The sequence below is a fragment of the Schistocerca cancellata genome, chromosome 1 (assembly GCF_023864275.1).
Source record: "Schistocerca cancellata isolate TAMUIC-IGC-003103 chromosome 1, iqSchCanc2.1, whole genome shotgun sequence".
In the NCBI taxonomy this organism is placed as follows: Eukaryota; Metazoa; Arthropoda; class Insecta; order Orthoptera; family Acrididae; genus Schistocerca; species Schistocerca cancellata.
Window position 1 is genome coordinate 205,197,967 of NC_064626.1, and position 26,001 is coordinate 205,223,967.

General features: G+C 39.1%; 1 protein-coding gene across 4 annotated transcripts in view; it reads right to left on the bottom strand.

Moving 5' to 3' along the window:
• LOC126168779 (synaptosomal-associated protein 25) overlaps positions 1–26,001 on the bottom strand; it is a 405,535-nt gene that overhangs the window by 28,365 nt on the left and 351,169 nt on the right. For 2 of the 4 annotated variants that reach the window (XM_049920585.1, XM_049920589.1), the window contains one exon: positions 6,386–6,434. In XM_049920585.1, coding sequence (XP_049776542.1) covers positions 6,386–6,434 — 49 coding nt within the window. Of the gene's footprint in view, positions 1–5,773; positions 5,823–6,385; positions 6,435–8,667; positions 8,717–26,001 lie in introns of all 4 variants that reach the window. The other 2 variants (XM_049920588.1, XM_049920586.1) reach the window with 2 other exon arrangements.

The following is a 26,001-nucleotide window of genomic DNA, read 5'->3' on the forward strand; positions in this document are numbered from 1 at the left end:
ATGCTGTATCTTCCCTCCACTCAGCAGCAATGTTGTTCAATAGAGCAGTGGCTGAGATTTTGTCTATGCTTCTGTGTTCTGCCAAAGGATTCCTTGAAAAGCAGTCGGCATTCTTGTGTTTACGTCCATTTTTGTACACCTCTGTGATGTCATACTCCTGAAGCCTCAGCGCCCATCTCACCAGTCGATTTTAAGGACCCTTCAGGCTACTCAGCCTGCATAGGAAATGGGGATCCATTACAACGGTGAATGGTTTGCCAAAGAACTTGCCAATGGCAAAATAAATAAATAAATTGCAGGACATACTTTCTCAGTTTCAGAGCAGACTTTAAGAGAACTCTGAAAGCATTAGCTGCCACCTTTTCAGCATATTCCTGAATTTATGCTAAAACTGCTGCTATCCCAGAACTGCTAGCATCGATGTGGAGTCTTTCTTGGTATTCCCATCTCACAATGTTAGAACAGGAGAGGATGATAGCACCTCTTTAAAGACAAGGAAGATTTTTTCTTGTGCCTCGTTACAGAAAATTTGGTGTCTTCCTGCAATAATTCTTGAAAGGTACAAATCATTTTACAGAAGTCCTTTATGAATTGCTGACAGTTTGAGCACATGCCAAGAAACCTAATCACATCTTTGAAAAAACGTCCCTGTCACCCAGGTAGCAAAATCACGTCATCCATTCAAGATGTCTATGCAGGTTGTTCATCATACGTTTGAAGGTGGATGGAGCATTACATACTCCAAACAGCATTACTTTGAACTATGGGATTGTCAGGCAGTCTTTTCCCAGACAAACTCAATTTGCCAGTAGCCCATATGCGTGTACCACTTCCTGCTGGATTATCTGCCATTTCGCCCATGACAATGTGTGAGTGCTGCCTAACTAGTGGATGATCCCCATTGTTGATACGGAGTTTCATCATGAACTGCTTGGTTTGTCTTTTCTCCACTCTGGATTCTAAAGCATCCAAATACTGATGCAGAATGGCTATTACTCAGCAATATTGACCCTCAGTGAGGCCAGATCCTATTAGCAGTTTGATAATAGTTTCCTTCCCCGCATTGTCTGTAGTGCTAGCAGAGCATGAGTCTTCATCAAGACAATAATATGCCCTTCGTGGATTGGTTGTCCTGAAGCACATACCTTTAGGGATGCTTTGAGGGCCCTTGTGACAGTCAGTAACCCAAAGTTCTCCTTGACCACTCACAATGCTTAAGACTGTTGCTGGCATGTAGATTTCTTTTGTGAGAGTCAGCAGCTTTTTGCAATCAACGAAGGCTTAACTGCTTAACTGACCATTTCAACTGATGAATGGAACTTCTCTCATAGAAGATGGCAGGATAACATCTTCAACAACAATCGCTCAGAGAGATTTTTGTGTCTGTTGAAATAGCTTCATCAACCTAGAACTCTAATCTTCCATGGCTACAGCTGCTTGTGATATCTGCAGGAAGTTCCATTTGAGAATGGCATCATGACTACACTATTAAAACGGCACATTTGAAGGGCTGCATTTTTTCATCAATACTTATTCTTGCAATACAAGTTCTTGTTGACTGGATATATTTCACACCTGTTTCCATCAGTATATCATAGAATACAGGCTTCTTTACAGTCGCAAAATGCCATATATTTAAAATAACCAGTTTTGCCACAGACAGACCATCTTTGGACTGACTGCACCATTCGCTGGAACTGACAATGTGCTGAGCAGCTGCATGCTAAGACAACAACAGTTATCATCTTAACAATGCGCAACTGATCAGCACATCGCCAGCACCTGCAAATGGTGCAATCAATATGAAGATGGCCTACTGTATGTGTCAAAACAGGTCATTTTAAGTAAATGATATTTTTCAATTGTGACCGTTTCTTCATACGTAACTATAGCAAGTAAGATTGCTGACACTCCCAATCATGGTGGTTAAAATCATGTAGGCTTCTTTAGCTGGTGATAAGCATTTGGGATTACAGGAAAGGAATCTCTTGAGTCTACTTGGACCCAGTATGGTTGGTTGTCTATAAAATGTCCTGTTATCTTGGTAACTGTCGTGACAGGAGGAGTTTCATCTGCGGTGGCCTCACCTTCGTAGGTGGTCACTTAGTTTTTCTGAATTTGATGGCTAAGCAAGGCAAGGCTCTACGGTTATGGATAACAGCTATGGCATGTTGAGCAGTGACCTCATCTAGGGTATGATGATGGGCTTTGTCCCAAAGGTGAACTATAATCATCTGTCATTACATGGCAGGCATAGAACTGTTGAGATGGTTGACATCTGGCAGTGTAGTAGTCAGAGAAGACTCTCCTGCTTTCTCTGCAGTAATGTACAATGTTGCCCAGGCATCTACAGTGGAAATACAACAACATATAGTCCTCTGTCCTCCAAATGTCTGTTCTTCTTTAGGGCATTTGACTTTGTGCAGGGGGCAGTTGTACCTGCATTGGTCAGATGTTGGGTTGTTATTCGACAATGGCAGCATATGCCCGAGTTTGCTAAGTCCATTCTTCATGGCATATTTGACTGGGGGAAAATCAAAAGCAGGACAGGCAGACGTGGGTTTGAACCATCATCTGCCCAAAAGTGAGTCCAGTGTGCTAAGCCCTATGCCACCTTGCTCGGTTTTGGTGCTAAGGACCAATACAGCTCTTCCTCTTCCTCTTCATTCTTCATTGTGTCCTCACATATCAAGTGACATTTAAGGCTGCTATCTCTTGTGTACTCAGTGTGATATTTCTGGCTGCCACACACTGCTGTGTCTCTTCTCTTATGACCTGCTGTATAAGAGAGGAAAGCTCATGGTGGTCTTCTGCAACTGCCATAGGGATCACATTCAGTAGTCTGTCATATCTCCTTTCTGTTACCTTTCCTCAATTTGCCAGCACCACTTGGTGAATTCCCCTGTCATTGTGACTGTCAACCCCAGTCATGCAGCATGATGATTGTCAGTTTCTGTCATGTTAGGGTTCATGATATGAGAGAGCCAAATCACTATGTATGACTGTGTTATTTTTCTTGACACTTCGTTCTATGCTTCAATTTTTCTTCTGCTGAGCAGAGTTGTGCTTATTGCCACCAACCATTTTCTTCAATTTGGCATGGAATTTGCTCCAGCTATTGAGGTTCTCTGCACCATTTTCTGACCATTTATATAGAAGAGCACATTTCCCTAACCCATCATGTCATCTCACCTGTTGTATCTGATGGCTCTCTGTCAGATCCTTTCAGCCATTTCATTGGGTCTTGACCATCCAAACACTGAATAGTCCTGTATAAAAACATTAGCTTCCAGAAATACTAAGTATGAAACAACATATCATTGTTAATGGTTGAGTTTGTACCAGTGACCTGCAGCACATCAACCAGCAATTCTAATCATTACATCCCACTGGTAACACCAGAGCTCACAGCAATGTGACTTTAACATAACAAACTTTAAAATTATACATAATGTAACAATTTCAAGATATTCAGAACAAATATGAAACATGTTTGAGAACACACATTATTTTTCAATAAAAAAATATTGCTTGGTTTCATAATCATTTCATTAACCGCTTAATACAATGGGAGTGAGAATGAATATTCTAGCTTAACCCCTTGTTCACGTTTACATCATTAATGGGAGATATCAACCTCTGCTTAGATATAGAAGGGAAGCTTCTTACCTCCCCCCCACCACCCGCCCACCACCCAAAGAGCCATACTAGTAAATTCATGTCAAATGGTTTGATAATACCACCTAAAGCTCGTATAGGAATGGCTAAATGATTTGAGATTTTCTCTTCCCAAAATGCGAGTTCAGTATATGAATTACTCCACCACCCTGCTCAGTCCAATGTAATTCAATTAACAGGAACATCTTTTGTATATACAGATGCACGAGGGATTGTCGAAGCTTAAATTATCACCTCGAATAAAGTTTTATGATTAATTTTTTGTAGCTTTGTCTCCTTCATCAAACAGCTGTGCAATTTTGTTTTGGCTCCTCTAGTGGCATCCTATAGCACTGTGGTGCAGGGATTTGAATGTGTACAAGGGCTGCAGACATATACCTTTAAGCAAACAAAGAAACATTATGGACTTTCATTTTTCAAGGTACTAGTCAAAATTTTGTGACTACCCTTTTTATACGTATGTTCTGCAGAATAGTCGATATCATTTTTATCAAAATGCAAACTGTTTCAAAGAACAAATTCTCCATATACTGAATAATTATTCATGATGAAGCAGTCTTCCTACCTAAAGCCAGCATACATCGGATCCCCAGATTGCACTGAGGGAGATATCCTGACTTCCAGCTCAGAGAGAGAGAGAGAGAGAGAGAGAGAGAGAGAGAGAGAGAGAGAGAGGATACACATACAGTCTAAAAAAGACTGTCACTTCACACAACATCTTGTTTAAGGATGCCTTTCACACTGTAGAGCAAATTCTCATGCACAGTACACACATAAATGACAACAGAATTTCTAGTAGACCGACATTTGTGTGAAACCAAGATGCCAGAACTGTGTAATTTAGGTTTGTATTTGGGACTGTAGAGAGGACAGAGTGCAGTTCTGTTCCTCGGCACTGAGCTACGACAATTGTCTTAAAGGAGCAGCTAACAACTGTGTCTTTATAAACAGCTGCACCTCACATCAAACACTGCCTTTTATCTTTAATATTTCTCTCTACTTTATCCTGGCTTGTGATAGTTTCATTGCATAACCACCAGTATGTCATTATATTATGTTCCCTTAAGTGTAAGTTAACAACATTTTACCATGACTGTACCACCTAGCTTGAGAGAAATATAACAAGTTTTACATTCTGAATGTCAATATGTATTTCAGTTTTGTGTTAATAATTTATACTACTAAAACTGATTATTTAGTTTATTTCATGATTAAGTGACTTAATGTTGAGGGAAAAATCCAGTTACATTACAAATTAATACTCTCCATCCCATTACCTACACAAATAGTAGCTATCGACCACACAATGTATATCAAAGAGTTATTTGTTTTCTCTCCCTCTCCACGCCCCCTCCCACCCACCCACCCACCCACCCATCTTCCCCCCAATTGCAGCATTTTATTGGGGTACATTGAAATTTGGCAAACTTTATTGTATGAGCTAAAAGTAAAACTCACTCTAACAGATTAAACTTCACACACCAACACACACGTGCATGTGGGAGGCAGGGGGGTGGGGGGTGGGGGAATAATAGCAGAATTTCTGTAAATTAATCACATACCTATGTCCAATCCATTACGTCTTTGGTCAATCGGGACCCACGAGGATCTAGATACTGAATATGTGGAAGGATGTTGCACAGTTTCAAAGGGGGTGTCACCGTAATGCTTTGATAGTGCATCTTAAGCACAGATATTTAATATCAGGTAGGGATGTAATGTGTATTACTTTAAATCTGCAAATAATAAAATGTCAGAATGGCTTTAAGTTGACAATTCCTTAAGTGAAAAAGCAGAAAATTAGTGCCACATGACTATTTGCATTATGACAACTATCACACAAACACAGTGGTACTTTTTTTGTTTGGTATACATCAAAAATAACCATTTATCATCACCAACTTTTATTAAAATTCTACCTCCAGATTTCTTGCAATGGCTTTTGATATTACTCTGTAAGGCAACAAGATGGAGGGAAGCATGAAGAACACAAATTTTACACATACGAATTTCGATGTGTAAGTGTAGACACAGAGAAGTCTGCTACTGAGTTTGCTGTTACAACACAATGAGACATTTATCATGAAGATCTTACCCCCTTGCTCATCCAACATCACTAGCGTTTTCATGCCGACTTCGTGGCTCTACAAAATAGTAAGAGGAGTATGAACAGTGGAGGAATAGAACCTCAACCACTCCCTATCCACACTTGACTGAGGATGCCAGGATGTCTGCTCAATGCAAGGCCAATATTTATAGTCAAAATTTGCTCAATAAATGGAAATAGAAATTAACTGAAACGAGCACTGCATAAAGTTTGTGGAACCTGGCATCCCCAATTAAAAAAATAACGCTATCTCTACATTTTTACATGCAAATAAGAAATTATAAAAATCAAAATTCTAAAACTAGAAACAAATAATGTGTTAAACTAAGAAATTAGTATATAATGAAAACAAAAGAGGGACATGCCCAAAAAAATTGTAAAGGAGAAACTTTAAGAGTGGATCAATGCTAAAGGCTCGCTCCCACGCCAGCACCGATGGTGTACATTAAATATTTTGTTTCTAGCACTACTGGCCAACTACAGACTACTGGCGACACGGCTGGCTCCGTCACTGCATTCCGTTAGTATCATCTCGTCAACTGCCTAGAATAGTAGGTTACATGGGTTAGTGAACGTCCCAACAACCACAATATGGCTTACCCCCTTGATGGTTCAATAACTTGAGAGTTTGGGCGCCGGCTTCTTCGCTCTACATTGCAATAAAAACGAAAATGAAACTAGTAACAAAATACAAAACAAAAAATTCAAACTAACACACACAATCAGAGAGAGATAAAATTAAATTAAAAATAGTACGCTACAAAATGATAAATACAATACATAAGGACAAATAAAAAAGAAAAAACAACAAAGAAGCGAACACTGCTGAAAGCAGGAAATTGAAATGGAATTTCCAACATGATAACTACTGAGCTAAACACCCACGCCTAAAAAATTTGAGGGAAATTTTTGATAGGGTTTCAGCTCAAGTGCACTCATCTCTGAAGCTGTACCAAAGAAATTAGTCTGCTCACAAAGTAGCGAAATTCTGAATTTAGTGCTGAAGCCATCTTAATTCAACTATGTACTTAATTAGGACCTGTGCATTCTCCTCTTCACACTGTCTATTTGAGCCACGGATAACAGACTAAAGAAACTAGCTCAACATGCACTGATTTGTATCTTAAATCATCTGTCACAGGAGTAATAGTTTTCTTTGACAAACTCCCAGGAATTAATGGGAACATTGTCATTTCACTGTTAAACATGTTAACTTAATCTGAAAATCACTTTGAAAGTCTGATGAAATAATTTCAAGCCTGTGGTAAGAAATTCAAATAAGAGACAAATTGAGGAAAGAAAAGATATTGACAACCCATTCATCACTTCCTACATTATTGCATCTACATGAAATTTTTGAATTTATTGCACTTAGTCAATCATTTAATTTTTGTACATAGTCTTGCCACCTGTGAGTGAACTGAGCTGTTTGCTGGTAATGAGATGAGCAGGGGCAGGGTGGATTTGGACTATGGAGATAGCAGACGCACATACACTGATCGCGGCAAATGAAGGGCCAGGGCAAAGGGTAAGAGGTGAGGTCATTAAGCTGGCAAGCGCCAGATTCTTGCCCTCCATCCATTATGTACACATTTCAGTTACTGCATGAACATGCACATACTGAGCAACGATTTAATATGTATTTTACAGTTAGTGACATGTTAGTTCTGTACAGTTTTCTTTGAAGACATGTTTGATTTCTGTTTAATGTTATTAAGACTTTATGTTTTTAATACCGGGTGTTGTCTTACCAGCAGGTGTAGTTTGAAGATCATCCATTATGTTCTTGAGAGTATGAAAATGTTTCAAGTTGAATATAATGTATGTAAGTATAAGAGGTTACTTTACAGGAATTCACTACCTACACACAAGAAATACCTGCAACTAAACATAACTGGCTGTGAAGTGTTGTTTGTAAAAAAAATGACACCTTACAATTTGCAATTAATGACCAAAGGACGTTTAAGATTATATATGTTACAGCTTCACGACTTCATACGAATTACAAAAGAAAAAGAATATGTTACTGTGTCTGAAAGAAACTTACTGTCATATGTCTGCAAATTAATTCAACAACTTGTGTTGTAACAGGTCCACTAAAAAAAGCATGGCAAAAAACACTTAAGAGATAGATGTGTGCTGCGATATTATTAACATTAGCCTACATTAGCCTAACAAGATATTGTACATAAAAGAAAACTTTAAATGCTTGAAGTGCACTCAACGATGTAACACTTTGCAAGTCAAGACCTGCGTGTGTGGTGCCCACTGGATGTGCATTACAAGACCATAAAGCCCATGGCAGTTGCAGCATATGGGCTCACAACACCGAAGGTACGACTGTAGCAAATGTTACTCCGAAGAGAGTGCTGTACATGTTCATCTGAGAACCTTTGGTGTGTCTACACAATCTCTTTGTAATCATAACAGTCATGTTAATGGTTGTGTATTAAATTCAATAAGAAACAGGAAAAATTCAGTCTTTTGCATACAACTCAGTTTCTTCTAAGACTGCAATTATGATGATGTTAATTAATAATAAATATGTCCCTGCTTGGGATTCCAGCAGTTGGGTTATAGCAACAAAAGAACGAATTACAGGAAGTGTAGCTGTAGGAATACAAAAATAATATTTAATCAATGAGAAACAATTCTTACAAGGAATATGTTGTGTTTACAAAAGGGTCATATCATTCATTAGTGAAGCTGCCTAAACAGGCACTTTGCTTCCACATAAAATCTGTGATGGTGTAGGCACAGCAAGGCTAGCAGACAACAGTAACATGCATCAGTCATGATGTGGACTGTGAGCAGTGACCTTGTGGTAATCAAAAGGTGGGGTGGGTCAGCAGCAGAGGGGAGGGTTCGGGGAGGGCACTCACCTCCCTGGTCATCTAGGGCAACCAGAGTACGGATGCCAGCCTCCTTGCTCTGGGCAGCGAGAAAAGAAAAAAGAGCCACAAACCATTTAGTTACAAGCAGGTTTCGACACAACAGTGAGAACGGCACGTACAACAGTATTTTGTGTAAAGTTAATTAGTGAGAATTAATTTGTCACGAGCAAGAGGAATGAAATGTTACGTAGTAATTTATGTATAGTTCTGGACAGAGTTTGTTTAAGTTTTGTGAGTTATTAAGAACATTTTTGTTTGTTGTGTGCCAGAATTACAGTTTTAAATAGTATGACTTAAGTTTTAGCCTGAGTTATTGTAAGTATATTTATTAGCTCTGTTAGAACAACAAATAGCTTTAGAGCATACAACACGATTTAGCAACACACGTTGCTTATAATAGTAAAACAATACCAAGAAATATAAAATATACCCACTTACTACAAATAAAAATTATATACACATAATATCTAGAAAGAAGCAGCAGCGGCAGCAACAACATAGAAGTGATAAAGAAAATGTCTTGTCCTGTAGCAACGGTCAGTGTGTGGTTATGCTGTGTGTGGGTTCACCAGCTGAGCTGCCACATACCTGTGCATGCAACACAGTGACACACCCAACAATCTGCACACAAATTAAAATAAATATAAACAAACAAACAAACAAACAAATTATAATGACAACACACGTAGCAGCCACTAGAGATGGGTTCTTGTCAGCAGGTCAATGAGGGTTGATTGGGAAATGGAGCAGGTTTCCTACAACACAGAGCAGACAGAGACAACAAGCAAGTAGAGAGACAGACAAACAGATACGCAGACAGAGAAAAGAGAGACAGTTAGACAGACAGACAGAGAGATGGCAGGTCTAGATTCTGACCTGGCCAAAACCTTACCTCATGCTGCTGCCTGCCCATGTGGAAGGCACTGCCAGTATAATTCTCTCTCTACTACACAACTGTAGGTGGCTTGCCCAGCTGCTCATTACTAAAACATTTCCCTAAACCAGCAGCTTACAGGCTCACCACCTACAAATACGTAGGATCGCTCAGTGGGTGTTTGGGAGTGATGTGATTATTTCCTGACATCTTAGGCAGAATATACTTCAAAGAAACAAATTTATTGTTTTGCATAGAAGTACCTTTTACATCAAAGGATGGATGTTTAATACAGCAAATCTCCATTCAACAACTCTGCTTACCAAAAGGCACATAACTCTTTTCATTCAATGCTGAACACAGGTACATAAAAAAAAGAATACTGTACCCACACCTCACCAAATGTATGGTAGACCTTTCAAATATCTATTACCACTGACCATGGCCAAGTAATGCAGAGGATGATTGTTACATGATCATCATCTGACAAACAAAGATATGGAAGATAAGCTGAGAAATAATCTATAAACAATCTGGAGTAAAAATGATGATAAACTATCACCAAACTCAATAAATTCCAAAGTACCTTAATACACTCCACTGAGCAAACCTACCACAGGCACATGACAATTAACAGAGGCAGAAACGGACACACTGCTTAACAACTAGGTAACTTCTAGCACAAAAGCACTCTCACTCTCACCCATCCTCCCCCTCCCCCCCCAACACACACACACACACACACACACACACACACACACACACACACACACACACACACACTCCATCCATTCCACCACTTATGCATAGATTTATAACCACACATCTACATTTTTCTATATTTTGTTGCTCCTCCCTCTCTCTCTCTCTCTCTCTCTCTCTCTCTCTCTCTCTCTCTCTCTCATATGCAACAGCCTTGAGGCATACGCAAATATTTGAGTGTTTAACTGCAAACACACACACACACACACACACACACACACACACACACACACACACACACACACACACACACGAGTCATTCAAGCCAATTGGTCTACATATTGATTACTATTTTATCATGTTTTAGCTTCCAGACTCTAAAACACTTGTTAATACTGTTTTCTGCTGCTGGTCCTCATCACACGATGCTGCACTTCTGAAAAAAGTAGAATTTACAGCTAGATGCAGGGACACACAGCATTCAAAGTTAACATAGATGCTGGTCACAGAAGAATGAAAGAGGAGACAGAAATTTGCCACCAGGTGGTTACAGAATTTCTATGCTCACCAATTCAGGTCTAAAGTTTGAAGTTAGAAAAACCAGTGATCCTTTGTGGACACCACCACTTTACAACTGTTGATAAATGTGACAGTTTTCTAATTTCTGAATTATATAAGTCTACTAAGATTTGCGTGTATTCTTTGGCTTACTTTATGAATACAAGAGAGATGCTTTCAGCTAGATTAAATAGATAATTTGAACTCATGGCAAATGAATTCAACATCTGAGACTTGGTTAATCAGTAGCAACAACAGAATGGAGAATATCAATATTTGTAAAATATATGAAGAGATGAACATTTTTTAAATGTATTATCAGCAACACATTTGTAAGTGTTTAACATAAAATCGAGGCATAAAATTAAGCAGGTAAATATTTGTTTGCACAAACAAGTATTTATGCAAATTACTTTCTTCCTCTTCCACTATTCTTATCTCCTCTTGTATTATTACTTTTCCTACTCTAATCTCCCAATTTCCCCCTCATGCTTGGTCCTTTTTCCCCTCATTTTTTCCACTATGTTTACCAGTATCCATCACCTCTCTCTCCAGTCACAATACTCATCACACTTTCTCCATCCTTTTCCAAGTCCTCAATTAAGATTTGTAGAAGTGCTGTGCATTTTTTTTTAATTTTTGAATCTTGTGTGTTGCACTTCCATTTGGTGTTCAGTTTCATTTTATACTGCTATGTATCTTTTGCACTGGAAAGAAACACTGTTGTTCAACCTCTTCTTTGGAAAAATTATCTGCATTCCTCCTCCTCCTCCTCCTCCTCCTCCTCCTCCTCCACCACCACCATTTCCAAGAACTATCCACTCACAAAGCTCCTGAGTCACCCATTTAGTTAGTGTCACTGTTGTCACTTACAATTTCATGAATCTGACTTTCTATGCGTCTCCCTTTGACCAAATTAACAACTACCCTGTAAGTTAAGTGTAGCATGTAAAACAAGAAAAATGAGTAAGTTATGATTCATAACTATCAAAATGTGGAAGAAAAGGTGACAATGCAAGCTGTAATATGTTGGCTATAATTATTATAATGAAAAACAAGATAAATAATTTTTTAGTCATCAAGGATTAAGCACCTGCCTACTTAGGTTTCACAACCCACTCCATCATATATATGGTCTGTCTTCATTCAACTAGCCCATGGGGTAATTTTTGCTCTCTTGTCTATGTAATTTGTCACCACCCAATCACACCACTGTTATTTCTTTCTCTGTCTAGGTTGTTGCATTTTATAGTTTATAATGTGGATATTCAGCTCCTGTTTTTCTATTTTCTTTCTTATGTCTAGTACAATATCTACTTACTTTCTACAGGAACTTTGTTTCATTGCACATATATTTAATTTTTCCCTTTTGTTATTTAGGCTATACATTTTACATTTCTATTTTTCATTTTGATCATTAACAGATGGCAAGAAGCTGATTTATATGCTACATTAATCCCCGGTTTTACCTAACAGATCCATTCTTTGTTAATACTGGCAATCTAAAGTGTTAAATGATGTTTGGAAAGGGTAACTTCCTTGATTATAATCTCTGCAAGTTTTCAGTGCTTGTGACTCTTGTGAAACGAAAGTATGGTACAAATTCTGAGAAAATTGTTTTAAATTTGAATTTCTGGAAAGTGTGAAATGCAGAATTCCTGAATACAAGAGGAACAAATCTGATTATATCAAGTCTGCCCCTCTGCAGGTGCACCCTTGTGTTTACATCTCATCTACCACTGAAGCTAAGATTACTGCAATCTCTCCGCATTCATTAAACTGTCCAGTATATTTGCCCAGTTTAAAAAAAAATTACAACTTCGAGTTCTTGATTGACCAATAACAGACTTATTGTGTCAGTACAACGTTCCAATGGATGGCATATTGCTGAAGGTTTAACTTTCGTACCCAGACAAGTCGGTCATTGTAATCAAACATCAGCTTTTTCCCTCAGCATGAGTAGCTGTAATGCGCACTTATTTTATCTCTACAAGAAAAAAGTTCTTTTCTTTCTGTACAACAGCAACTAAAATGTAAAAGAACCATATTTGGTTCACACAGGAAGATATTTAACACCCACCATTTGTAACAGGATCTGAATTCAACCTTCTCATCTCCAACTCTTACATCCAGCACAACACTAACAGAATGCATTATAATTGTGCTCATATTACTTTGTTGATCAGCTTTTGGCCTTTTTATTATTTTTCATGACTGTTGAGGCACAAAATCTCTTTACATGCCTTTCCAGTTTCGCGTACTGTTATAAAGAAAGGCACCCAGTCACCTACTGTAAACGGAAGTGCGGATGATAGAAACACAAAACAGGAATGCGAATTTGCGTGCTTTTACTAGAAAAAAAGGCAAGAGCTGAAAAGGTAGTGTGGATTCTGTTTCCTGATACATGTTTCTATGCCCCCTCAGTCCATTATAGGCAAATGGTTGACTTTCCCTTATTTTACATACTGCTCTATCCGGGAATTTGCATTATTGTCATACATTGTTATCTTTTTTTGTTGTGACAAATTCTGCCAGCTTCCTATGGTACACCTTATCATGAAAGGAAGTAGTGGGCATTGGAAATAAAACAGAAAAATTCAACTACATTAATGGTATAATCTATAAAAATGTGGAAGATGAGGCAAGGAAGAAGACCAGAATAAAATTTTACAAAACCATCCTATCTCTTTAAGAGTAGGGGTGTGGACTCTAACAACACAGTGACTAGTGGGTAAGAAGAAGGGGCAGGAAGAGAAATAACAAAAGAATTACAAAGTACAAAAGATCACATACAGGACTACATTACAAAATGGGTAAATAACTTACAACATGCCCATATTGCATTATATATAATGAAGTGAAGACCACTGGAATGACAAAGAATTTGGACAATTCTGCACCACTGACTAATAGGCAAAGAAACAAGAAAATTATGTTGTATTGGATTGTCTATGTTTCTTTAATTTGTATTCAAAATATTTGATTCCTCCATTCCAAGTTATCAATTGCTAAGTAAGTTCTTAGCAAAAGAGCTTTCTCTTGTTTCAACAATGTATTTGCTTTCATAACACTGTGATCATAAAGTAAGACATAAAAGACTCTGGTAACTACCTACAACTAATATCAGGCAGATCAGGTGGAACTGACAGAATCTCAGAAAATTTGTTCCCAGGCCTCTTGAGGCAGTAGTATTTAGATCTTCCAGCTTCAAACACTTAATCCCTTTTTGTTTACAAATTGTTCAAATAACTCACCAAAACATCCCTGCGAACTGTTTGAACACATTACTGCTGCCATATCAGTTTTTTTATGTGTGTGTAATATTATAGGATATTCTCATCAAAAAAAATGCACCATACTGTTGTCACAGATGAATTGGTAGTGTGTGCTCTTGAATTGTGCAGCACGAAATTAATATCCATCTTTTTGTTATGTAAGATACTTCCTAACACCAAAAATGATACAGCAATCCCCCTACATAATCTTTCGCAGCATTCCATATTCAATCTAATCTTACCAAAAATATTGTCACATTTTGATGATGCTTGCACCTTTTCCTCTTACAGGGAAGTACTTTTTCAAGGTATGGTATGTGATGATAATCATTGTGAGCTAAACAGCAGTAATGTGAAACATCCATGCTAGAGTTGTGCAATTACAAAAGCTTAAGTGTTGCTTACAGTTCAAGTGCTGTGTATGACATTGTGCAAGAACCCATACTGGGGAGACAGGCCCTGATCATAACAAACACTCTAGCCCATTCCTCAGACTCTTCCAGGTGGCTTTCAGCTTTAGCTGAACTAGAGGAGTAAGTAGCAGCCTCACAAAGAAGTCCAAGAAAATTGTTGAGCCATTTAGCACTTCAGACAGAAGCATCAGCAGCATCTGCTGACAGGACTGTGAAGAAACTTTCACTGCATCAGCTAACAAATTCAGATGTAGTCTTTGCATGATGGAGACACTGATCCAGAAATCAGTCTTTATTCTGATTAAATGTGCTCAAACTGACTGGAGAGGGATGTGGCTGAAGGGGGTTGTGATTACATAGAATGATTTATGTTCAAAGTATGAAAATCCACAATGAAAGCATCTGCATATGCAAAAATCTGAGTGTGGTGTGCAGTTAGCTCACCACAAATTAAATAATAAATGCTACTAGATTTCTGAACAATATACAGTATGTTTATTCCGAGAACTGACTAACAGAAAGACCTATGATTACTGTTTACTTTACACAAGACAATAAAAAGAACAGACACCACTAATTTAAACATGACAGTATCAAACATGGATACTTTGTATTATTAAAAACACATCATGTATACACATGTCGCAGACATATTGCTGTTGTGTGCTCTTTCAGTTGGTTGGCCTGTTGGGGTAAATGGAATAAATTGCAAGGCCATCAATCTCTCAATCAAGAATTAGTTGCTCTGGATTCTGACTTCTGCCAGAAATTTTATCAGATGATAGAAATGTATAGGAGTGATGACAAAGAGACTGAAAGTAATACTGACGCAACAGCAGATAATTTACGAAGAACTAAAAGCTTATAAATCAGGCCAGTAAATATGTCAAAGCAGATGTGGGATCTCTCAGGGCTGACCTGTGGCAAGAGAAATCACACCTACAGCCAAACCCCTGCCAAGCCGATTAAGGTTGAAGACAGTTGCAGAATAAATAAACAATGCCTTCTATTCAGAAAATTCATAACAATTAAAATGAGAAGGCTAAAACGTAATGGAGATCAGCCGACGCATCAATAACACAATAATACAACAACATGAGAGAGACTATTGAGGCAGCAGGTGGGTGGGATCAGGTGAATGTCCCCCAGTTCTCTGTACTTGACTGGAGCCATCCCTCCCCCAACAGTCCCATCACTGATCCATTAGAACTGAGGTGTTAAATAGGGGATCAGCATCCATTATTCAACAGTGTTGCCCCTAAAACAGAAGTAAGTTGCAGGAGAAAAAGGGACATGCAAATAAAACAGAGTAAAAGAGGTATGACAGAGACAGCTGGCAAAGGAGCTACGGCCAGGGTCCCCCCAGACCCAATATGCAGTGGTACACATACCAACCCCCCGCCCCCATGAACACAGTTTTAAAGCACTGTACTTGAGAATAAAAACAAGTTCAATTGCCCACAAGTTATCCACCATTATTAGAGGCAAAGAATCTGGGAGACCATACTTAGTGCTGAGTATAGAGATCCAGAATGGGGTGGCATTCCATCAGGATATGAGCTACTGCCTGTAAAGCTCCACAATCACAGCCTGGGGGTTGCTTGCTACCTAAAATAAAACTATTGGTTACTCTGGTATAACAGATGCAGAGATGGCATAAGATAGTGGATATTTTTTTTTTCCTCAGGGCTGGAGGGGGGGGGGGGGGGCCAAGATGTTGGAGGTAGGAGTTCACCAAGGGGAGGGAGGGTTGAAAGGAGGAGCACCATGAAGCAGTAGTTTCTTTGCAAGTGCCGAGTTTATTACACGGGGCAGTAGCCCACTAGATTCTGCACAATCTCCAAGTGTGTAAAGGTCTTATTTGCACCCACAAATCCGCAGTTGGAGTTGTCAAAGCAAATGTTGGGTGAGTAATTGCTTCTCTAGTCAAACAGTCAGTTCATTCCTGGGATACCCATGTGAGTTGGGATACAGAAAGACAATTAAGCAGTGAGTATGACAAAGTTCAGCAAGAAGGTCATGAAGAGCAGAGGCCATAGGATGAGAAGAATAACAGCAATCAGTGCCCTGCACACTGCTCATTGAGTCACTAAAAATTAAAATGTTTGAGGGAGCTGCATTAACAAAAATGTCGAGCTCTGTTACTGACTATCAGCTTCATCATGAAAACATTACACACTAAGCAACAAATGTTGTTTATGACTGAACGACTGATGGAACATATAAAAACATAACCTGTCCGATAAACGGTTTTATGGCCATCAGTGTAAATGGTGGCTGCACCCTGATACTCCAGATGAAAAAGGAACAAGCACCAAACGGTCATGGGAGTGACAGATTTATTTTTCCAAGTTCCTAAAGTTTATCTCAATTCAAAATCTGGGAGGGGGGGGGGGGGGTGGACTTCCGGAAAACACAGGGAGCACATTATATGGAGATTAAGTTGATGTCCAGGCAGAGGGCCTCAAGTTGCATTCCAAGTGGTAATCCCCACTTGGGGGCAGTGCCAGAAGAATGATGCCCCCCATATGCAAAAATATAAAGTTTGGTAAGCTGGATAATTATGACACTGTCAAATGGTGATCATGTGCATGGGCAAGAGTTGGCACTGTTGGAACTGAAGAGGAAAGATCCTTGCTTTGGCAAGGAGACTGTCTATGAGATTTGTCCAGAATGCACTAGTGGACTTGTCTTACTCTACAATGATGGACTTGGCCCAACAATTTCAAAGCTGAAGGTGCTGCAAAGCTATAAACCTGCCAACTACAGTCCAATCAGGATGACACCAGGTCCCAGTAAATATGGCAGAGAGTAATGCAATTCACACACAAAGGGATGCTCAGAAGGAAGTGAGACTGTTAAGATTTTGCCTTTAGATGTAGCCTCCAAAGCCCAAAGTCATGGTGGGTAAGAGAATTACAATGGCGACAAGCAGTTGTGTCTCTTTTGTAGGTCAAGAAAGATTGTGATGTGGTGCTGCCACTTACGCAAGTCCTGTCAGATTGCTGTCTCAAACCTAACCAGATGGATGGTGGTGGATTGTCCCTTCTGGAAACCACACCAAACATAACAGGCGGACAATCATCCTTTCAAGCAGTTTGCAAAGCATGTTGGTGAGGCTAATCGGGCAATAGCTGCCTATGGACTTTGGCTTAAGGACTAAGCCAATGATACTATCTCACCACTGTGAAGGGAAGACAAATTTGAGCCAAGAAAAATTGAACACTGAGTAGACAGAGCCTTTGGGTCACATTAAGATGTGGGATCGTCTGATGACAAAGTTAATCAAGGCCTGTGGAAACCTTTCATGAAAAGGCAGAATTCTGGAGCAGTTTGCAGCAACAACTGATTCAGCAGTACAAAGATTGCCCTGAAAGAAGAGTGCTTGATCTCTGTAGCCCAGAAGACTATGGAGGTTGGCTCACATGTGGGATGAAGAGGTATACATCCCTAATGAGGACACACAGCACATTTAACATTCCTTCTAACTGTGGTTTAGTAGATAGTGAGCTTTAGAAGTCTTAAAAATGAGGATGGTGGTCTTTCTAGGATGTTGAGACATTGCAGGGCCCTTTGGTGATCATGTCTGGCTGTTACACTGTTGTGAGTCTACCTTGACAGCGGCTGGTGGCAGAGAGCGCTCGTAGAAAGGGTAATAACACTTCCAGCAGCACAAATGATTGCATCAGGATGTCTCATACAACCATGTCGATGGAATCTGACAGAGAGGAGGTAAAGACTACACAGAAGGGAAAAGAACTGCCAGCTGACTCTTCAGAGCACCTAGTTGGTAGTTGAACCATTGGACATTTAGAAGGAAGTGACAGGATTACCAGAAAGAGCTCATTGTCACCAAATTTATTGTGTGGAGACCATCGTAGCAAAGCCACCAGGTTGGATGAAGAGACTATGAGGTTGATAGCCAGTAACATGCATACCATGGGTGGCACTGAAGTGGGTAACTGTACTGTCATTGAGGTCAGACTAATCAAGATCAGAAAGAAGCTGGTCAATCAGAAAGAAGCTGGTCAATCAGAAGGCCCATACTGGATGAAGTAGTATGTCCTAACATGAGGTCATACACACTGGAATCCCCATGTGGCAGAATACAACATGAGTGGGTGGGGGTGGGGAGGTTGTTTGATTAGGGTTGTCTGTCATCTTGGGGTAAGTAAGTGACTTGCCTAGAGGTAAATAAATGTTACAATTGGTGATTGCTGGAATCATTTGCACTCTAATCATTATTGCTTTCAATGCAGTACAGAGGGGAATACATCCACTGGTGACTTACGTGCGAACCAATGTTGAGACCCCACCATGTGCCCTGTCAAGGCCAGTACAGTTTCGACAGAATGCATGGTAAAGTTTCACGTCATATCATTACAGCACAACTTTAACTGTTTTGGGGAGGACATTTCCCTCAATAGCTAAGATGAAAGCACCTGTATCTATTTGGTCATCATCTGCACATTTATGTACATTCCTAACAAATGTACACCTAGTAGCTCATAGCTCTTCTTACCATTTCGAAGTTTTATGTGGAATAATAGTCACTTAGGTGTCATCCAGCCTTTCACATGTCTTAAGTACTTGAGATTCAGTGGCAGAGACAGCTTTAATCCATAGGGGTCAATTTCATAATTTTTCCAGAAAGTCCATTTTTCCAAATTTTCCTTCTATTTGTTTCACAAAAAATAATGTTTTAGTCACTGTAAAAGTATCTCCATCTCTTCCAGTACACACCAGGTACTGAATAAATTGTTTCATTATCAGTCTTCTGGCTTGTCTCTCTTCCGACAGGAGAGGCAGTGTAGGAAAAGCAGCTGGATCCTAACCCTCTACAATGAAATACTGAAACTGATCTGCAGGGACAGCCAGATCAGTAACACCATTATATGATTTAGATTAATGCATTTTATGTGCAGAACATCCACCCTGCTGCTACCTACTCCAAACAAGGGCTCTCCCCACGAGTGCTACCTAGCCACAGAAATGGTCGTCTGGCATGATGATTGTTGCCGATATTCCTGACGCTCTAAGAAGATGAGCATCTACTTCTTACCAAGCAATATGCTCATATCAATATACTCTAAGCTAGCATCAGTGTCTTGATTTGTGGTGTCCAGAGTTTTCTTGGCACGTCACGAAATGACCATGTTCCAAGACAGTGTAGAAGTGTAGATGTGTAGTATGGGTGATGGGCCTTGGCCTTGGAAGCACATAGGCCACAGCGTCTCCTAGAAGCAGTGAGCACATTAACATAGCCCATGCACAGGGATGATTGCCAAGCTGTAAAGGTAGCAGGTTCTTCAATTTGGAGCTGGCCATTTGATAGGTAGCCACACACAAATTCTTTGGTTCATTCAAGGCATTTCCACTCCTGGCCAGGAACTTCATGTAGTGGATCCAGGTTCTGATCCTGAGACAGTAGTTCACCGAGTTTTACCTGCTGAGAGATCATTTTGGCAGTCAGTATCATCAAGTAATTTGAGATTTCAAGGGAATGCAAACAATAACTTGCGTGCTTCTGTGACTTCATTTAATCTGTAAATATTGCACCCTTGGGTGGGATATTGCAGCAATCTCCACTTTTGTTTTGACCTGGATGATGTGGCTGTTGACTGTGGTAAAGACTTATTATGGTATCTCTTGTGGATATGGTTTATCACTGGTGCTGAATTTATTTAATGACACCAGTTAAGAGTAGACTCCACTGGTGCGGTGCCTGGATATTAGCTAGTACTCTGTTTAAATACGTGCGAGTGGGCCGAATGAGCTTTGCAGTCAATCGAGTTACTGGAACACCGATATCATCAACTGACTTATGCTGCTGATTTACAGAAAACATGCAACTGGTTTCTTTGCTTAGATTATATGTCATTGTTTTAAGATGTTATGGTGTGCATGGTAATATTTTTTTCTGTTTTAAAGTTATAAAACATAATTGTTTCATTATACCTGCCTAAATCTGATGGAAAGTCCTCTTCGGATCTGTTGTGAATGTATATAATTCTTGTACCAGCTCCTGATAGATGTTTTTCAGGTCGAGTACCTAACTTCCTTTATCGGCTATTGGCCTGCTGTTCTGATATTGTAATTATGTTGTGGGTTGTAATTTAACTCTTGTTAATGGATTTCAGTCAGTTACTGGTTTTCAATTAATTGAACAGTGAGGCATAGATATCATTTTAAGGATTCAGTAATTACCCTACATGTGTCCAATTTAATAATTAAGTGTGCTCAAGGTATCAGTGTATGCATTATATAAAATTATTGGTATGAAATAAATTGTGAAATTTTATTTTGCTAAATGTAGGCGTAACAGCTTACCACTTCCGGATCACCGTGTCCTTACCATTTCACCACACATGGGTTGCTATAGCTTGGGCACTGGAACCTCGTGCTGCCACAGGTATGTATCAAAAAGGAACATAGTGACCCCACCATGCTAGATTGTCTACTACGTTCGTTCTCAAGCACATTTATGAGTCTACCTAAGTGGTTCTCAAACTTTTCTCCTCTACGGCCCCCTTTATGAGGAAAAATAGCATCAGCCCCCTTGCCCTAAATTTATAATAGTTAGTCTTTTTTCTGTTTCACTAAATTAAATTAAGAAAGATTTTACACAACAGAAACCAAAATTACACGAATTATAAGGAAGATGTGGAACATTTTTATTTTTATCACATTTTCATTTATTCAAAAACTAATGAAAAGAACCGTATTTGTAGTTCACCAAACCATGAATTCAGGATCACTACAAATTTAAATTGCAAAGTTCAGTGCGATGGATGACCTTGTTTTTGAGAAGAAAGTTTTTCAAGATGGATTGTAATAGCAGAAACATACACTCAAACTTCTTTGCTTACATTTATCTTCGAACGCTAGTCCGACTTCATAGATTCCGAAGCTGAAATTCCAGTCTTGCACAAGTATGTTGTTGCAAAAGGAACCAAGATTGTCGCTGCATTTTGGTTCAGTGTTGGGAATTTCTTGTTAATATGTATCCAAAACTCCAATAAAGACACTCCATTAAATTTACTCTTCAGCGAAGTATCACAAATGAGGTCAGTAAGTTGTTCTTGCTCCTTTATATTTAGACATAATGGTCCAGGAACATTTTTGAAAGTATCTTTAACCTAATTAAATTTGTCAAAATTATTGCCGAAATTCTTTTTGAAGTGGATTTTTAGAGTTGTAAGATGATGAAGGCACGCTTTTATCTCCACTGGAAGTACCTGATTATCTATGTCCTCTTAACAGTGACACTGGGGCAGGGAACAGACTGCATCCTCCATGCCTACTATCCATTTGGTTTTGCCACAGCCACAGGCGTCGACTCCATGGGGGCCTCAAAAATACTTGGGGGGGGGGGGGAGCCCCCCCTCTCTCCTCAATAATTTAAGAAAATTATTAGTTATATTATGCTTTGTAAAAACCACAAAATTATGTTGGAATTTTTTATTTTCCTTGTTTGACGATAGTTACCTTTTAAAATACATTCAGTAACGAGTTAAAACAAATAACTGTTATGGTAGTAAGCAGGTTAACTGAAAACGAGTTGTGTGAATCATGATAGTGTTATGGTGCTGCAGGAACACTTAGAATTTGTCGTGGTGCGCCTTCGGGTAAAGTCTGGCGCCGGCGGGCCAGCGCTGCGAACGCGACATCAAAAGCACTGGATCAGAAGCGCCTGGAACCCTCCACCTCACATTGACTTGACGCTTCGAGACATTACGACGCTGGGGCTATATAAAGCCCACCCTGCTGTCGCAGTGTGGATAGTTTCGTTCAGTGCGTGTTGCAGACGTGTTTAGTGTTCCGACTTCAGTATCTAGTGGACTATTTTATATGACTATTTTATTCGTTTACTTCTAAAACTAAATTCTATCACAAGTCTAAGTGTGGCCTACCAATTGAGTGAACAGTTGGATATTGATATGAAGAAAAGCCGTTTAGCTCTTGAGACAATTTTTACTACCGTGCAATTTCTATGCCGACAAGGACTAGCAATTAGAGGGCACGAAGATGTAAACTCAAATTTTTTTCAATTGTTGGAACTCCGAAAGACTGACATACCTAAGTTTAAAGAATGGTTAGGGCGTTCGGGGTTATAAGTGGACGTCCCACGATATTCAAAACGAGATCATTGATCTAATAGGAAAGTGTGTGTTGTTGAGAAAGGTATTGGCTTCAGTCAAGAAGACTCAACATTTTTCTATTATGGATGATGAAACAAGTGATTCTTTGATTCACGAGCAAGTGTCATTTTGTATTCGTGCTGACGATGACTCCTTAGCCATCAACGAAGACTTTACTAGCTTATACAAGACCCCCAACACTGAATGACAAACTGTGTTTAGCATGTTTAAAGACTTTTTGCTCGTCTTGATTTGTCAGTGGATAACTTAATAGGACAGTCCTATGATGGTGCCTCGAATATGAGATGTAAGTTCAAAGGAATAAAAATGTTAGTTTTGGATATACAACCAAAAGCACGTTATGTGCACTGCACTACTCGCCGTTTAGACTTGGCAGTTGTAGACAGTCTCCGCAATCTTAAGTCTATGAGGGATATTGTGGCTTTAGCCAAGGACTTAATAAACACCGTAAGGGAAACCAACAGAAGGATGGGACTTTTCAGAAGCATATGCTGTGAGAGCGCCAACTACCAAGCTCGTATACGACTCCTTGCCCAACTCGATGGACTGTGCGGGCTTCTAGTATCTTGAGAATATTGAACAACTTCTAGAGTTTTTTGTAACGTTTTCTGCAGAAGACAAACTAGAGGGAGGTTACAAATGTGCAGGCTACCTTCAGTCAGTGTTACAATTCAAGACTTACTTGTTTTTACGTCTTTATTGCCAGGCAATGAACCCAGTAGAGGATGTCAATGAAAAAATTCAATGCCCTCATCTAAGTGTTGCTGATCTGGAAAAAATATGAGGGCTTGATTTGTATATTAAATGGAAGGCGTTATATTTTGGAACACTTTCGGGAATTCTGTTTAAAAGAAAAACCTTCACAAGATGATCCTCCGCTTCCTCAGAATCGAAGTATACCAAAGAAGTATGAAAACAACGAAGCCAGCTCACCGCAAAGGAATGCTACAAAGCAAATTACATTGAAGTTTGTGAAATGGTGCAGTTTTGAATTACTAAGCGGTTTGCTTCAACTGGAGTCACACAGGTCATTGCAGCTGAACAAGAGTGCTTGCTTTTAGTTAACAGAGGTGAAACAAATCTGGAAAAATAAACTGAGCTTTTCAAACATGACCTATACATTGAGAGACTGCGCTTATACTTTAATAGGTTAGCCGATATCGATAATAATAATCATACGTGATGTAAGAAAGTACGTTACACAAGAGCCAGCAGCTGGAGAAATGTTGTGTGAAGTAGTGAAGTGCATTAAGCTTCTCCAAGTAGTTCGAATCACTACAGCAACAGCAGAACGGTCATTTAGCACCGTTAGACGTCTAAAGTCTTATCTCCGATCAACAATGGGACAGAAGCGATTGAACAACTTGGCTGTTCTTCATGTCCACCGAGGTGTTTTGGATGAATTCGATATTCGACCAGTCATCAACGCTTCATATTCAGTAATCCAGTCAGACGGTCGACTTTCGCACCTTTGGCATTTCGAGCAATATTAAAAATCTATAGGGAATTAAATACACACATAGTGTTAAATTTTCAGTTTCGAAATATTAGTACTAGTTTAATACTGTATTACTACATTACTATAGTACTGTATTAGTTATTTTCTAATACTTAAATATTTTTTGGGTGTAAGACCCAATTAAAACCAGCTATTTACATACTTTTGGACTGAAAGTATTAGGCACACACTATTAACTTTGAGATATTGTTTTTATTTCAACCCTGAGCCTTATTCAGAGTAAGCTTAAATTAGCTATTCCACTAATTAATCGAAGTGCTATTACTGTGCGACACCAATATTTTATGTTTTATTCTTTTAATGATAGGTTAGGATTTATCTAAGTATAATTTCAGTCTTTTCAGAGCTATATATTCACTGCTCTGTAATAGTCTATAAGCATGATTATTACTGTAAATTAAATTAGCTTTTTACGAAAATACCGTGCGTTTTTATGTTTTGTTTCTTTTTTCAAAGCCAAAAAATGTGTCAGGCTTGTCGAGTTTCCCAGAGTGTCGAGTTATCGCGAGTCCAGTTTTCGGGGTCCTAATGTTGATCATATGACTCTAAAATGTTTAAAAAAATTTAAAACTCACTATTTTTCATCTAAAATTTAGAAAATTTCCCGGGGCAAGACCCCCAGTATTCCCCCCCCCCCCCCCCCCCCCCATATCTTTATAAGTCGGTGCCCCTCGCCACAGCTCTAATTTCTCTAGGAATGCCTACACTTTTTCATTCGAAATTAGTATGGCTGCCTGATTACCTTGACGTGAAGTGTTACAAATATTTTGTTTCTAAAAAATATCAGTGAGGAAAGCCACTGTCGGTACAAAACCTCTTGCTGACAGTCTGCCTGAGAATGACTCTTCTCCTTTAAGAAACAGAATACCTCAGTGCTCAGTTAAACATTCTTTTTATTGCTTTACCATTTGAAAGTCATCGAGCATTACTAAACAAGAGCAGTTGAATGTGTTTAACGCCTATCTGCTGACACAGCACGTATAGACCCCTCGAATTTACATATTTTGCGGTAATAGTATTAACTGTCTCTGTACTAGTTTGCAATACTTCACGAAGGGGTAGGTTATGTTCTGTAGCAGACAGAGCCTCCCGATGTAGCGTAAGTCCATACAGTATCAGGAGCTACAGGTTTAACTTTCACTTCCGATCCACAACGAATTCCATACACTGAGGGAGCTCCACTTCAATGCACCTATTCAATGATAGCCCATTTTGATTTAAAAAAGTATCGATCACATCACAAAAGCTTTTAGTTTTTTCTGTTTTCTGTATCAGCTCTCAGAAAAACAATTCCTCTCGAATGTGAAACTCATCAAGGACACGGACATAAGCAATCAAATGAGTATCTTTATGAACATCAGTCGGTTTGTCCATCTGAAGTGTAAAGCACCTGTTACACAATCTATCGATTAACTGCTTAAGTAAATCATCAGAAATATCCAAAATTCTTCCATGCACTGTATCATTGGAGAACCTTCCAACTGTTGAGCAAATGAATGACCAAATGTAGATAGTACATCAATCGCTGTTGGTGTAACCTCGATTTTCTGCAACTCTGTGTGGTTTCTTGCATGTAGTAATCTTTTTTGCAAAATCTTGTAAGATATTAATAGGGCATTAGAAGTCACACTCGTTGGATTTTAGCAAAGATCTTCTGACAGAAAATTTTTTGGTATTCCCATTAATTCAGGAGGTTTGGTTTCAAGAAGTCGCTTTAACTTTTTAGGCTTCATGCTATCAGCAGCTAAAATGGTTAAACAAATTACATACTACTGATGTTCATTACTGCTTGTAGTTTTTGTGAAGCCGAGCATTAGTA